Raw genomic sequence first — 16,637 nt, forward strand, 5'->3', positions numbered from 1 at the left:
CACAATAAGTGGTCAATAAATAATTGATAAATAGCCATATTCACTTACTTTTGAATATCTCCAGTATTTGTTTGTTTGTTTCTACTTTTCGTTTGTAACTTGCTTCTGACTGGATCAGATTTCCTGGAATTCATGGGAGAAGCCAAGGCTTTTTCCTCACAGAAATTGTTCTTTAACAGAAAAAATATAAAAAACATTATTAAAATAATTTTATAATAAAATGCTAATTGGACTAATTCAGAATCCACAACAAAATTTCTCAGAAATTATGCTCCCATTTAAATTCTATACACTCCAGGCCCTGGCCAGCTGGTTCAGTGGCTAGAGCGTTGGCCCAGTATATGGAAATCCCAGGTTCTATACCCAGTCAGGGCACACATAAGAAGTGACCATCTGCTTCTCTTCCTCTTCCTCTCCCCCTTCTCTCCCTCTTCTCCTCCCGCACGCAGCCAGTAGCTCAATCAATCAGTTGGAATGTTGGCCCCAGATGCTGAGGATAGCTCGGCTGATTGGAGCATCAGCCTCAGCTGGGGGTTGCCAGATAGATCCGTCAGGGTGCATGAGGGTCTGTCTCTATCTATCTCCTCTCTTCCCACTTAAAAAAAAAAAAAAGTTAGTTTTATATGTAGAAGTAATTTAATTTGGGAACTTAAGGGCATACCAATAAATACCATATTTACTTGTTGTAGTCTCATAAGTTTTTTGCCATACTGTTAAAAAAGGGACCACATGCTGAATGTGACAAGCCCAAGAAAAGCCTGCATGATGGCCTTACAGACTCAGACACCTAAAGTAACCACACAAGATGGTCTGAAATGAAAACTTTCTAACTAAAAGCAGTTCATGGCGGATAGTTATGTCTTAGGGAGGTACTTTTCTCTAACAAAGGTCAATGCTTACCTTAACTCTAGCCTGTCATCTACATCTACAATTTTGCAACTACAATATTACACCTGATAACATGCAGGTAATCTTTTCCTGCCCCGCCCTCAGGGCAAGTGTTCCACCACGGCATAACCCATTAATTCCCTCATTGTTACTGTTACCATGTTAATTAACTATGAACTATCTTTTTTTTTTATTTTTTATTTTTTTATTTATTCATTTTAGAGAGGAGAGAGAGAGGGAGAGAGAGAGACAGAGAGAGAGAGAGAGAGAGAGAGAGAGAGAGAGAGAGAAGGGGGGAGGAGCTGGAAGCATCAACTCCCATATGTGCCTTGACCAGGCAAGCCCAGGGTTTCGAACCGGCGACCTCAGCATTTCCAGGTCGACGCTTTATCCACTGTGCCACCACAGGTCAGGCAACTATGAACTATCTTATTCTTGCCTATGTAAAAGAAGTTTCAGCACCTTTTATCCAATCCCACAGATTTCTCTGCCTTGCTTTCTTCCATCTCTCTAATCCAGGGGTAATCAACCATTTTATACCTAACGCCCACTTTTGTATCTCTGTTAGTAGTAAAATTTTCTAACTGCTCACTGGTTCCACAGTAATGGTGATTTATAAAGTAGGGAAGTAACTTTACTTTATAAAATGTATAAAGCAGAGTTACAGCAAGTTAAAGTATATAATAATAATTACTTACCAAGTCCTTTATGTCGGATTTTTGCTAAGTTTGGCAGAATAAATCTTTATAAAACAACTTACTAAAGTTAAATCTATCTTTTTATTTATACTTTGGTTGCTCCGCTACCACCCACCATGAAAGCTGGAATGCCCACTATGGGTGGTAGGGACCAGGTTGACTACCACTGCTCTAATCTATCATCAATCTAATCAACTTCACATAACCCCCTTAGGTCTCTGTATAAGATAAGAGATAAGCCTGACCTGTGGTGGCGCAGTGGATAAAGCGTCAACCTGGAAATGCTGAGGTCGCCGGTTCGAAACCCTGGGTTTGCCTGGTCAAGGCACATATGGGAGTTGATGCTTCCAGCCCCTCCCCCCCCCTTTCTCTCTCTCTGTCTCTCCTCTCTGTCTCTCCCTCTCCTCTCTAAAAATGGAAAAAAAAAAAAAAAAAAAAAGATGAGATAAAACCGCCATTTTCTGGAGTACTTTCTCAATCCCTTGAGACTTTACTTCCCAGCAACTGTCGACAATTTGGCTCAAATAAACTCATTAAAAATTCTTACAGGTTTTGAAGCTTTTTTACGTTGACATAACCTACTTTCCCCACTCCTGTATTTTCTTTGTTATTCCATGTATTATTCTATTTTTTCTTTTTTGTGTAAGAGGAGATAGTGAGGCATACTCCCATGTGGGCCCCAACCGGGATCCACCCAGCAACCCAAGTCAGGCTTGTGTACCATTATTATAAAGCTACTACTTAAAAACATGGATATATTATTATGAATGGTAGGACTCTCAAAAATGAAAAGGAAAAAAGAAAAAAAAAAAAAGCCTGGCCTGTGGTACGCAGTGGTTAAAACGTAGACCTAGAACAGTGAGATCATCAGTTCAAAACCCTGGGCTTCCCTGGTCAAGGCACGACAAGCAATCAATGAACAACTAGTGAAGCAACTATGAGTTGATAATAAATTAAAATCAATAAAAAAACAAACAAAAACTATGAGTTGATACTTCTTGCTCCACCCCCCATCCTCTCTCTGTGAAATCAACAAAATCTTTAACAACAAAAATTCCAATTCTGGATATATTTCATTTTAGTAAGTGTATTTTAACATATTTGTTGGAAAGCAGAGGAATTGGGCCCTGGCCAGTTGGCTCAGTGGTAGAGCGTCGGCCTGGCGTGCAGGAGTCCCAGGTTCGATTCCCGGCCAAGTCACACAGGAGAAGCACCCAATTGCTTCTCCACCCCTCCCCCTCTCCTTCCTCTCTGTCTCTCTCTTCCCTTCCCACAGCCAAGGCTCCATTGGAACAAAGTTGACCCGGGCGCTGAGGATGGCTCCATGGCCTCTGCCTCAGGTGCTAGAATGGCTCTGGTTGCAACAGAGCAACGCCCCAGATAGGCAGAGCATCGCCCCCTGGTGGCCATGCCGGGTGGATCCCGGTCAGGCGCATATGGGAGTCTGTCTGTCTCCCCGTTTCCAATTTCAGAAAAATACAAAAAATAATAATAATAAATTAAAAAAATAAAAAAACCTCAAGGTGACTGCCAGGTTCTTTCAGATCACTGAGTCCCAATGTATCCTTCAGTCTTAGAGTATGTGTTTTATCACCCTTTCTTGCATTCATCTTCCCCCAGGCAGTAATTTAACTACAGAAAGATAATAAAATCAAGATTTAATATATTAAGGATTTAATGTATTTCACTTTCTTTATTTCTTTTCTTTTTTTCCAATTGAGAGGAAGGGAGAGAGAGACAGAGATAGAGGGTCTCCATTTGGAAAAACCCATCTGGAGCTGATGCTCTGCCCATCTGGGGCTGCTTGCAACTGAGCTATTTTTAGAACCTGAGACAGAGGCTCCACAGAGCCTTCCTCAGTACCTGGGGCCAATGTGCTAGAACCAATCAAACCACGGGCTGCGGGAGGGGAAGAGAGCAAGAGAGAAGGACAGAGAGAAGGGAGAAGGGGTGGAGAAGCAGATGGTAGCTTCTCTTGTGCCCTGACTGGGAATCAAACCTGGGACATCCACATGTCGGGTCAATGCTCTACTGCTGAGCCATCCTCAGCACTTGGGCCAATGCACTTGAACAATCTGAGCCATAGTGGGGGGAGAGGAAGAGACAGAGAGAGAAGGGGAGGGGGAGGGGTGGAGAAGCAGATGGTCACTTCTATGTGCCCTGGCAGGGAATCGAACCCTGATGCTCTACCACTGAGCTAACTGGCCAGGGCTGCTTACCTCTCTAAAAATGATTTATAGCCATATGTAGTGAAATATTATGTGTTGGTCAAATAAGTTTTTAAATATGATATATATGTTTGCTCGTTTATAGTTTGCATTGGGTGTGGGGGACAGGCTGTAAGCAGGCAGGGTGGTTATAGCCTAAGGCTTAGTTTTAAAACTAAGCTTTTCCCCACACCCTTGACTGATTGCATGATGTGGGGTAGGGCACTCTCATGAGCAGGGGTCCCCAAACTTTTTACACAGGGGGCCAGTTCACTGTCCCTCAGACCGTTGGAGGGCCGGACTATAAAAAAAACTATGAACAAATCCCTATGCACACTGCACAAATCTTATTTTAAAGTAAAAAAACAAAATGGGAGCAAATACAATATTTAAAATAAAGAACAAGTAAATTTAAATCAACAAACTGACCAGTATTTCAATGGGAACTATGCTCCTCTCACTGACCACCAATGAAAGAGGTGCCCCTTCCGGAAGTGCGGTGGGGGCCGGATAAATGGCCTCAGGGGGCCGCATGTGGCCCGCAGGCCGTAGTTTGGGGACCCCTGCTCATGAGGAATCCCATTATGCCTCAGATAAGTGACTTTGTATCAGAGACTTCCTTGTTTGTATATTGGAATAAGGGTTTTGATTTCTATACTATAAAGTGGGGCAGACCAGGAGCTTGCTCTCTCTGGTTCCTGAGATTAGCATTGGAGAGAGCAGAGAAAGACCATGTGGAGGAGGCCAGGAGAAGCAGCCAAGATGGTGGAGTGCTGAGTGAGAAGCCAGTTTGTGCAGAGTTTGTGCAGGGAGAAGGAAGGAGATGGGGAACAGAGGTGAATAAGTCTGGTAAGCTAGAAACCTTTGATTCTAGGAAACTCAGATAAGTCAGTAGCTTTGTGAGCACTGAATGAGTGGGTTTTGGAGCCCAGTGTGTGTTTCTCATTGCCCACCGGGTACAAGCTAGGATTAAAGATGATGGCCCACCAGTTCTTGGATCCATTGTTTCATTACCATCTGTCCGAATCTAATGCAAATTTGCATGGGCCGGGCGGCTGTGATGGTTCCTGTGGCTCCTGGCATTACATCATGTCACTCTTAAAAAGAATTTGATAGACCATATGTAGTAATAAAAAAAATCTCTAAACTATATTGTGAAAAAAGTCAAGGAAAAAGCAGTGTGACTGATAAATCCTTTCTAGATAAATAAGAAACATAGTTATAAGACACTGTTAACGGTGCAAACTTTTGGATAAAGGGACCGACGAAATGGAACAGAATGATTGAAGAGGTAGGAGGGGAGAAAGGAAGTTTTCATTTTTCACTGAATAGCTTCCTACATAATTTGAGTTTTCTAATAACATATAAAAAAGTTTTTTAGCCCTGGCCGGTTGGCTCAGCGGTAGAGCGTCGGCCTAGCGTGCGGAGGACCCGGGTTCGATTCCCGGCCAGGGCACACAGGAGAAGCGCCCATTTGCTTCTCCACCCCTCCGCCACGCTTTCCCTCTCTGTCTCTCTCTTCCCCTCCCGCAGCCAAGGCTCCATTGGAGCAAAGATGGCCCGGGCGCTGGGGATGGCTCTGTGGCCTCTGCCCCAGGCGCTGGAGTGGCTCTGGTCGCGACATGGCGACGCCCAGGATGGGCAGAGCATCGCCCCCTGGAGGGCAGAGCCTCGCCCCTGGTGGGCGTGGCGGGTGGATCCCGGTCGGGCGCATGCGGGAGTCTGTCTGACTGTCTCTCCCTGTTTCCAGCTTCAGAAAAATGAAAAAAAAAAAAAAAGAAAAAAAAAAAAAAGTTTTTTAAAGTATAGTTGGATTAGAGCAAATATGTAACAATACGTAAAAACTAAAAAAAAAAAGTTTTAAGGATCCTGGCTGGTGAGCTCAGTGGTAGAGCATAGACCTAGTATATGGAAGTCCTGGGTTTGCTTCCTGGTCAGGACACGCGGGAGAAGTGACCATATGCTTCTCCTCTCAACCTCCTCCCCCTTCTCTCTCTCTCATTTCCCCTCCTGCAGCCATGGCTTGATTGATTTGAGCACCTAGGCCCCGGGCACTGAAGATGGCTCCATTGAGCCATCATCCCCAGACGGGTTTGCAGGTGAATCCCATGTCAGAGTGCATGCGGGAGTCTATCTCCTCTACTCTTACTTAAAAAAAAAAAAATTTTAAGTAGAGCAAACATGTCAGAAACAGACTGTACTTATGAACACTTCTTTGAATCTTTGAAAGTCACAGTCAGTCCTGACCAGGTGGTGGTACAGTGGATAAAGAATCGACCTGGGACACTGAGGACCCAGGTTCGAAACCCCAAGGGTGCCAGCTTGAGTGCAGGCTCATCAGGCTTGAACAGAAGGTTGCTGGCTTAAGCAAGGGGTCACAGGGTAAGCTGGAGCAACTCCCCCATCAAGGCACATATAAGAAAGCAATCAAGCCCTGGCCGGTTGGCTCAGCAGTAGAGCGTTGACCCGGCATGTGGAAGTCCCAGGTTTGATTCCCGGCCAGGGCACACAGGAGAAGCACCCATCTGCTTCTCCACCCTTCCCCTCTCCTTTCTTTCTCTCTCTCTCTTCCTCTCCTGCAGCCAAGGCTCCATTGGAGCAAATTCACCTGGATGCTGAGGATGGCTTCATGGCCTCTGCCTCAGGTGCTAGAACGGCTCTGAATGCAGCAAAGCAATGCCCAGATGGGCAGCGGTGGGCATGCCAGGTGGATTCCGGAAGGGCGCATGTGTGAGTCAATCTGTCTGCCTCCCCCCACCCCTCTAACTTCGGAAAAATACAAAAAAAAAGAGCAAGCAATCAATGAACAACTAAAGTGCTGCAATGAGTTGATGCTTCTCATCTCTCTCCCTTCCTGTCTGTCCCTCTGTTTGTCTCTCTCGCTTAGAAAAAACAAGAAAATCACAGTCAAAGCAGTAGGAATGTTAATACTTCAAAGTTCTATCCCCTAAAACTCACAATATTAATGCTTAGCTCTCTTGCCAGTTCTTCATCACTTTTTAACTGCTCTTCCATCTCTCTTCTCCTTTTTTCTGCTTGTCTTTTTTCTTCTTCCTCCTCCTCTGCCAATAATTTCTGTATGTATTCTTCACTGGCTTTGTTTTCTTCTTCTTCATTAGCTCGTCGCTCTGCTTCAACCTTAAAAATGATAGAGAACAACCCTGCTGTGACCTTTTTAGTATACTTGCAATATTTCTTGACAAGAACAGCAATCTCCAATGAAGTACAAATGTGAAGAGGCAAAACGCTACAGAATAGTTCAAGAAATCTTTCATGAAGCCTTCCCCAATCAGCCTAATGAATCCTTAATCAAATCCTCATTCTCTCAACTCAGTCTTTAGTCACAGTTTCTTTTACACTGTCACACATTTATGGACATGTTTCCAGGTGATACTTTTCCTCAGTTAACAGAATGCCATGTGCTAACTATCTTAGGCCTAAGTCCCTGACCAAATCCTAGCAAAGGGAATATAATGATAAAAACTGACCTGGACTAATGAGGACCTTTCCGAAAGTTAGGAAGGCTCCCCAAACAGCAGTGGGCAGGAGTGGAGTGGTTGCTGAAGAAACCACCACAATGGTTATTATATGATTTACAAATGAAGAAACAGACATCGAGAAGCCAGTAACTTTCTTAAAACAGTAACGGACAGAGTAGAGACTCAAACTTTGATTCTAGGATCTAAGGCCATGCTTATGGCTATTTAAACTATACCTCTGGGGAAAAAAAAAACCAAAAAAGAACCACTTTAGAATTCCAAAAGATTTAACTCAAGAATAAGTCCTTGATCCAATCCCATGAGAAAACTGAGGGTCAGAATGGTGTAGCTATCTTGCTATTTTATTTTTAGTCTGTCACCTGACAAAGTTAGCAAAGATTTGGAGCTAGAGCTCTGGATGAAACCAGTCCTGAAGCCCCTTCCTCTGGACTTCCAAATAAGTACAATTTTCTTTTCTTCTCTTTTTTTAGAGAGGCAGGGAGAGACAGAGACATAGACAGGAACATCGAGCTGTTCCTTTATGTGCCCTGACAAGGGATCAAACCAGAAACCTATTCATTTCCAGATGACACTCCAACCAACTGAGCTATCCAGCCAGGGCTTAATTCTTACTTTTAATTTTTTAAAAATTTTATTATTTTAGAGAGACAGAAAGGGAGAGAGAGGGGAGGAGGAAGGGACGCATCATTGGTTGTTCCACTCAGTTGTGCATTCCTTGGTTACTTCCTATATGTGTCCTAACCAGGATCAAACCCGCAACCTTAGCATTTCAGGAAGACGCTCTTAACCAACTGAACTAACTAACCAGCCAAGGTTACAATTTTCTTATTTTTTAAGGTAGTTGAAGTTGGGTTTTCTTTTATTTGCAGTCAAAATAGAGCCTGTTTTCACTACTTTATTATAAAGATTAAACTATTCCTTTAATACCCTTACTTAGGAACAGTGCTTAGACAATAAGCTGACAATTAAGGTAACTATCATAATTATTTATTGGTTCTTCTAGCCGTGCATGGTCCAACATAGTAGCCACTAGCTATATTACTATGCACTTGAAATGTGACTATACCAAAGGGATATTTACTATAAGTAGGAAAGATTTTGAAGACTAAGTAAGCAAATATAATGTAAAATGTCATAACTTTTTAAATATAACTTTATATAATTAATGCCTAATCAAATGATATATAATTATAATTTTTTATAATACTCTTTATATTGATAGCAAAATATTTTAGATACAATGAATGGGTTAAATAAAATATAAATTAAAATTAATTTCGCCTGTTTTTTTTAGAAAAAAATATTAAATGCGGCTACCAGAAAAATTTAAGTTGTATGTACTCACATTGTCTTTCTATTGGACAATAGTGTTCTACACTAAACAGGAAGGTAGGGAGCAACAGGGCTCTCCTAGTACTAGTGAAGTTTAAAGGCTTCACTGTAAGTACTACTTCTTTTCCTACTTAGGTAATTCACAATGAGCCATATTTTATACTCTCCGCATTCAAACTTGTTGCGTCCCCCAGAATTCATGTGTTGAAGCCCTAATCCCCAACGGGATGGTATTTGGATGTAACTGGATCATGTCCTCATGAGTGGAATAATGGAAATAGTGCCCTAGTATGATGAGACATAACAGAGGTGATCTCTCTCTGTCCTTTCCTTCTTTCTTTATGTCTCTCTCTCCTGTACTCACTCCCTTTCTCTCTCCCCTTTCTCACTCTCCTCTTCTCCCTCCTTTTTCCTCTCCCTCTTCAGATCTGCCAGTACCTTGGATCTTTGACTTACCAGTCTCTAGAACTGTGAGAAATGTTTGTTGTTCACGCCATCTAGTCTATGCTATTTTTGTTATAGCATTTTTTTTTTAAATTTTTTTTAATTTATTCATTTTAGAAAGGAGAGAGAGAGGGAGAGGAGAGAAAGACAAAGAGAGAGAAGGGGGAGGAGCAGGAAGCATCAACTCCCATATGTGCCCTGACCAGGCAAGCCCAGGGTTTCGAACTGGCGACCTCAGCATTTCCAGGTCGACGCTTTATCCACTGCGCCACCACAGGTCAGGCCTGTTATAGCATTCTTAATGGACTAAAACACCCATAACCTACCACAATTTTTTCTATCCTTTAAGCTCAAAGCTTCAAAGAAATGAAATGCTTAGGAATAACTATCACATAAGAGCATCAGTTATGTATAAATAAAGTAAAGCAAGTTTGTAACTACTGTGAACATATGTAAAAAATAAAAGCCTTCGGGCCCTGGCCGGTTGGCTCAGTAGCAGAGCGTCGGCCTGGCATGCAGAAGTCCCAGGTTCGATTCCCGGCCAGGGCACACAGGAGACGCGCTCATCAGCTTCTCTACCCCTCCCCCTCTCCTTCCTCTCTGTCTCTCTCTTCCCCTCCCGCAGCCGAGGCTCCACTGGAGCAAAGATGGCCCGGGCGCTGGGGATGGCTCCTCGGCCTCTGCCCCAGGTGCTAGAGTGGCTCTGGTCGCAACAGAGCGACGCCCCGGAGGGGCAAAGCGTCGCCCTCTGGTGGGCATGCCAGGTGGGTCCCGGTCGGGCGCATGCGGGAGTCTATTCTGTCTCTCCTCGTTTCTGGCTTCAGAAAAATACAGAATAAATAAAATAAATAAATAAATAAATAAAAGCCTTCGTAAAGTACACTAAAAAAGTGTTTACATTTCAATATATGCTATTTAAATAAACACATATAAAACTACATGTAAAATGTGAAAATAAATACACATTCTTAAACTGTTCTTAAAACAGTAACAAACAATCCCCTGGCTGGTTGGCTCAGTGGTAGAGCATCGGCCTGGCGTGCAGGAGTTCCGGGTTCGATTTCCGGCCAGGGCACACAGGAGAAGTGCCCATCTGCTTCTCCACCCTTCCCCCTCTCCTTCCTCTCTGTCTCTCTCTTCCCCTCCCGCAGCCAAGGCTCCATTGGAGCAAAGTTGGCCCAGGTGCTGAGGATGGCTCTGGTTGCAACAGAGTAAGGCCCCAGATGGGCAGAGCATCGCCCCTGGTGGGTGTGCCGGGTGGATCTCGGTCAGGCGCATGCGGGAGTCTGTCTGACTGCTTCAGAAAAACTACCAAAAAAACCCCACAAAAAAACAGTAACAAACAGAGTAAAGACTCAAACTCCGATTCTCAGATCTAAGGCCATGCTTATGGCTATTTAAACTATATTTCTGGAAAAAAAGCATAATGGCCACGTCTTCCTTAAAGCAGAAAGCCTAACCTTTGGTGGCGTAGTGGATAAACTGTCGACCTGGAATGCTGAGGTCGCCAGTTTGAAATCCTGCACTTGTCTGGTCAGGGCACATATGGGAGCTGATGTAAATAAAAAATTAAAAAAATAAATAAATAAAAAGAGAAAGCACAGCAGAGAGGCCCTGGCCAGTGGCTAAATGGATAGAACACGAAGACTGGCCCAGCATATGGACGTCCCAGGTTTGAGTTCCAGTCAGGGCACACGACCATCTGCTTCTCTCTCCCTCCCACAGCCAGTGACTTGATTGATTAGAGCATGAGCCTGGGTGCTGAAGATAGTTTGGCTGGTATGAGCGCATTAGCCTCAGGTGCTAAAAATAGCTTGGTACTCGAGCATTGGCCCTAGATGGGGTTGCTGGGTGGATCCTGTTGGAGCACATGCAGGAGTCTGACACGCTATTTCCCCTCCTTTCACCTAAAACAAAACAAAAACACAAAACACAGCCGAGAATTTTTCCAAAAAGGAATAACTTTAGTTCCTACCTTGCTTATTTCCTCTTCATATTCTCTTCTCAATTCCCCAGGCTTACTTAACAGATGAACTGGCTGATAGTCATCAACTGTTCCAGATTAAGAAAGAAAATAATGTAAGAGGCAACACAGAATTTTATAACTAGCTTTGTCTTCCATTAAAAGTATATTAATATAAAAATGCAAAATTAAAATAAAATGTATAATTATTAATAGTTATAGCAGTATCTTCTTTATCGAGTTCTATTTTAAAAGAAAAACCCAAGGTTCAAAATGACACATGAATAAGTATATTTAACTTTCTCTAAGAGACTCCTTAAAGTAACAGTAAAGGAAAGTCAATCAAAATAAACAAAAAAATTTTTAACAAACCTGTAGAAAATGGAAAGCCAATGTTGAGAGAGGTGAATGGTGTAACAGAAGAAATAAAAATGTAGCCCTTGCAAAGGAAGACCATGGTTTAAGTAGGAGGGGACCGGCCCCATATACTTGAAGAGCAGCTCAGTCTCAGAAACACAAGGCATAATGTAGTGCCAAGTAAATAAGTGTAGGACAGAGAACTCAAAAGTTATAAACTATCAAATTAGAATACTTGGCTTATAGGCATTTTTTCCTGAAATGTAAATGTACATATGCACACTTAAAAATTCTTTTTAAATAAACTGAATTATCTAGATAGATCCAGCGCAGCTAATGTAAGAGATATTGACCCAGAGCAAAGCGCTTTGAAATCTGATAGTCGGAGTTGCAAAGCATAATGGCCACGTCTCTATTGCTTAAATTCAACTCAGCATCTGCCAGTCACCAATGCCTATACATGCACACAGAGTCTTTTTCTGGGGCCTCATTTTTTAATATGAAAGCAAAACCAAGAATCAACCAGACGTCTGAAATAAATCTACAGAATTGAGAAACACTAAGCTATACAAAAGCAGGGTGGAGGGGTATCACCCTAAAGTTAAATCTAGAAAAAGGGGACACAACTGCCTGTTTAAAGGAGCAGCTGTTACTCAATTCCAGGTGACTACTGTCATCAGGAAACTTAGGTCTCTTGTTGCTGTATATGTTTTTAATATAATCTAGAAATACATATTTTAACATAAAATCACCCAATTTTAAATGTTGGCATCAAATAAGTCACAGAAAATAAGTATGCAGGCTTTATGGCCTGCATGCCAGCAGTCTGCAAATTTTTCAGGTGGAACTAAAAATGGTGATGTAACTCTGTAACAAGTAGAAAGAGAGTATGCTAAATTCTTATTTATTTCAGCCATTGAAGAGGATTTACTTGAGACAATATAGTGGAAAAACACAGGAGAGAGATGTATAAGGCCCCTGAAAAAATAGGAGAACCTAGAAAAAAAGCCCAGGAAACGGGAAGGGACAGCCCTGGAGGGGTAGATCAGTTGGCTAGAGCATTGTTCCCATATGCCAAGGTTGCTGGTTCAATCCCCAGTGAGAGCATGAACAAGAATCAACCAATAAATGCATAAATAAGTGGAACAAAAAATTGTTTTCTCTCTTGTTCCCTCCCCCCTTTCCTCTCTAAAAATCAATCAACCAGTCAGTAAGGAGGAGAGCTAGTACTTCTATTACAATATGTCTAAAAAAGGAGTAAAACATATGCAGAGGTAGTATAACATCAGATGTGATAGCTCAGAGGTTAACAAATGTTCTTTATAAAGAGCAAGGTAATAAATTGTTTTGCAGGCTCTGTGGTCTCTGTTGCAGTCACTCAACTCTGGCACTGTAGCACAAAGGCAGTCATGGACACAGTTGAATGAGTGTAGTGCCTGTGTTCAAATAAAACTTCATTTACAAAAAGATGTGGCCCAAATTTGGCCAGTGGACCAGTCTGACAGCCCCTGCCTTCGGATATCCCTATTAAAGTTCTCAAATGAAATTCTTTATGTGTGTGTTCAGGAAGGAGAATGGAGTTAAATACTAAAGAACTGTAAACAACTGGAAAGAAAAGATTTCAAGCTTCTTTGTATTATTAAAACAGTACATTTAATAAAGTAAAAAATAAAAATAGCTAAGATTAAGAAATTCTTAATAAAAAGATAATCCAAGAAAGGGGAAAAATATTTGCAAATCACACATCTGAGATTAATATCAAGACTATATAAAGAACACCAACAACTCAACAGCAAAAAAATTCACCCAATTAAGAAACTGAGTGACTTAAACAGACATTTCTCTAAAAAGATATACAAATAGCCAACAAGCACAGGAAATAGCTCCAAAGAACTAAAGTGAAGCAGCTATGAATTTGATACTTCTTGCTCCCTCACCCCTCTCTCCTCTCCATAAAATGAATAAAATCTTTTAAAAAAATTATAACCTGCCCTGGCCAGTTGGCTCAGTGGTAGAGAGTCAGCCTGGCGTGTGGAAGTCCGATTCCCAACTAGGGCACACAGGAGAAGCACCTATCTGCTTCTCCAGCCTTCCCTCACCCCCCACCCCGGCTCCTTTCTCTCTCTTTCATTTCCCCTCTTGTAGCCAAGGCTCCATTGGAGCAAAGTTGGCCAAGGTGCTGAGGATGGCTCCATGGCCTCCATCTCAGGCGCTAGAATGGCTCTGGTTGTAATGGAGCAACATCCCAGATGGGCAGAGCATTGCCCCCTAGTGGGCTTGCCGAGTGGATCCCAGTCCAGCTCATGCAGGAGTCTGTCTCTCTGCCTCCCCACTTTTCACTTCAGAAAAATACAAAAAATAAAATAAAAGTTATAATCTAATAATGATCTCTAATAATATGTATACTTATACGGTATATTTAAGGGAAGTGAAATAAATGAAAAAACAAGATTGATGGATAGATGAAAAACTTGGTGACATAGCAAGTACAGTAAAACATTAATTGTTATTGTTTAATGGGTACAGTTTCAGTTTGGGAAGATGAAAAATTCTGGAGATAGATGGTGATGATGGTTCCACACCAATGTGAATGTACTTAATGCCTCTGAATTGTATTTAAAAAATGGTTAAAATGGTAAACTTACGTGTACTTTAAAAATACACACACAAAAACACTGAGATACCACTTCACACCTACTAGGATGGGTATGGAAAAAAAGAAACCGAACATAACAAGTGGAGAAAGTGGAATCATTATACATTGCAGGTGAGAAGTTTGGCAGTTCCTTAAAAAGTTACATAGAATTACTACATGAGCCAGCAATTTAGAAAAGAAATCATATTCAAATACTTGTACGTGGAATGTTCATATCAGCACTATTCAAATAGCGAAAAGGTGGAAACAACGCCCATGTCCCTCAGTGGATAAAGAGACAAATATGGGGCTTTCTTTTTTTATCCTTTTAAAAATGGATTAGCAGTGATTCATTTTCAAAAGGTTTTGGTTTTTTAGCCGACATACTGGATTTTACTCACCGATTTCTACTGATTCTTGCCCAGAGGCTCTAAGCTTGCATTCCTTTGGATAGTGTTTTTGAATTATCTCCCACAGTTTCTCATTGATGAGAGAATTTCTTCGGGTATGGTACCGTTTCCAAGAAGAGAGCCGGCGGCGACAAAAGGGACAGCATAAATTTGCGTTTTCCACGGTCCATTGGAGGCATGCATTACAGAGCGTGTGATTACAAGGCAGTGTCACCGGCTCGATCAGGATTTCCATGCAGATCCCGCACAGGCATTCCGACAAGGAAGGGACAGCGTCTTTAGGTACAGCCATTTTAATATGCTAAAAAAGCATAGTCAACATCAATACCCGAAGGACAAAAAATAGTATTTCCAGCCCAAACAAGGAGAAAGCAAATTAACACTTTTGTATTTATTTTATTTTTTTTTTAACACTTTTGTATTTAATATCACATCCAGCCGTGTATCAGAATTCGGAGACTGGAAGCATCAAACACATCTTAAAGCAAAAGGCGCTCTGTGGGCCAGGCAAAGAGCATTACCCTGTAAGGCGGTGTATTTACCCACATTTAAAACAAACGTCGGGTAAGAAAAGAAGTGAACTATCTGGAGACCGTGACTGCGAGGTATTAACAAAACTGTTTAACTGTTCCCGCAGCGCGGCCGGTGGACGCCCACTCTCTGGCGCGGGAGAGGTACGCGCCAAGTTCCCCTCTTCCGTCTTACCAGGTGAGGACTCTCCCTTGGCTGCCCAGGAGGCAGCCAGCAGGCCACCTCTCGGGGAAGGACAGTGCTCGCCCGCGGACTCCTGCTCCGCTGGAATGCCGTCTCAACCGCCGCTGTGAGGACGGAGCAGGATATACCAAGTGCTTGCTTTCCGGCGTCTCCAGCGCTGGAAGGCCGTTCCTCCTCTCTCTAGGTCAGCCAGGAGGCTTAATCATTGGTGGTGTCCTAGCAACGCAAAAAGGGCTAGTGAGGTCACAAGTGCCCGCCGAAATGGGCCCCGCCCCTCCCCCCCCCCCACCCAGAATTGCCCAATGGCAGAGTCCAAGAGCGCTCTGCCCGGTGGGACTTCCGGGGCTGAATGCGCCTACCGTTGCTCCTGCCGTTGAGGTTTCGTTAGTCTGTGCGCGAGAACGCTCTTCTTGCTCCGGGGTTGCAGCTCCTTCTGGTTCAGCTTGGGTGGGGTCCAGATTCCTGTTTTTCTGCTTCTGGAGGCTGCGCAAACCTGGGATTGCTGCCAGAGCAGAAAAGGGAAACCTCCAAGCAAATTTTTAAAATTCTTCTCTCAGTACTCCTCAGACTACCTGTTTCTGTTCATTTGTAACTAAGCTTCTTAGATTGCTGTCTAAAGTTCTTTTTTTTTTTATTTTTTTTTATTTTTCTGAAGCTGGAAACGGGGAGAGACAGACTCCCGCATGCGCCCGACTGGGATCCACCCGGCACGCCCACCAGGGGCAACGCTCCGCCCACCAGGGGGCGATGCTCTGCCCCTCCGGGGCGTCGCTCAGCCGCGACCAGAGCCACTCTAGCGCCTGGGGCAGAGGCCAAGGAGCCATCCCCAGCGCCCGGGCCATCCCCGCCCCAATGGAGCCCCGGCTGCGGGAGGGGAAGAGAGAGACAGAGAGGAAGGAGAGGGGGAGGGGTGGAGAAGCAAATGGGCGCTTCCCCTATGAGCCCTGGCTGGGAATCGAACCCGGGTCCCCCGCACGCCAGGCCGATGCTCTACCGCTGAGCCAACCGGCCAAGGCCTGTCTAAAGTTCTTGGATAAAGCATTGCAGAGGTTGTATCTCCGAGAGAAGGCGGTGTAAACTTGTACAATATATAGAGGCACTTAGACTTCCACCCATAGCACAGCCCCTTCTTGACTCTGCCGCTCAATAGGTTATTTAGGATTGCCTTCTCTCTTAAGGGCTTGGGAAACAAACTGTAGGTGTTGGTCAAATAAGTTTGTAAATGTGATATATCTGTTTGCTCGCTTATAGTTTGCACTGGGTGTATAGGACAGGCTGTAAGCAGGCAGTGTCATTATAGCCTAGGCTCAGGGGTCCCCAAACTTTTTACACAGAGGGCCAGTTCACTGTCCCTCAGACCATTGGAGGGCCGCCACATACAGTGCTCCTCTCACTGACCACCAATGAAAGGTGCCCCTTCCGGAAGTGCGGCGGGGTGGCCGGATAAATGGCCTCGGGGGGCCTCATGCAGCCCACGGGCCGGCCGTAG

At 43.5% G+C, this 16,637-nt stretch overlaps 1 protein-coding gene across 1 annotated transcript in view; it reads right to left on the reverse strand.

Moving 5' to 3' along the window:
• RNF168 (ring finger protein 168) overlaps nucleotides 1–15,775 on the reverse strand; it is a 47,474-nt gene extending 31,699 nt beyond the window's left edge. Inside the window, exons 1-6 of the mRNA XM_066346815.1 lie at nucleotides 15,508–15,775; nucleotides 15,140–15,364; nucleotides 14,426–14,735; nucleotides 11,045–11,121; nucleotides 6,752–6,931; nucleotides 49–170 (exon numbers count right to left, since the gene is read on the reverse strand). Coding sequence (XP_066202912.1) covers nucleotides 49–170; nucleotides 6,752–6,931; nucleotides 11,045–11,121; nucleotides 14,426–14,726 — 680 coding nt within the window. The 5' untranslated portion in view covers nucleotides 14,727–14,735; nucleotides 15,140–15,364; nucleotides 15,508–15,775. The remainder of the gene's footprint in view (nucleotides 1–48; nucleotides 171–6,751; nucleotides 6,932–11,044; nucleotides 11,122–14,425; nucleotides 14,736–15,139; nucleotides 15,365–15,507) is intronic.
• Between the last annotated feature and the right edge of the window lie 862 nt (nucleotides 15,776–16,637).

Source organism: Saccopteryx leptura, chromosome 8 (assembly GCF_036850995.1).
Source record: "Saccopteryx leptura isolate mSacLep1 chromosome 8, mSacLep1_pri_phased_curated, whole genome shotgun sequence".
NCBI lineage: Eukaryota > Metazoa > Chordata > Mammalia > Chiroptera > Emballonuridae > Saccopteryx > Saccopteryx leptura.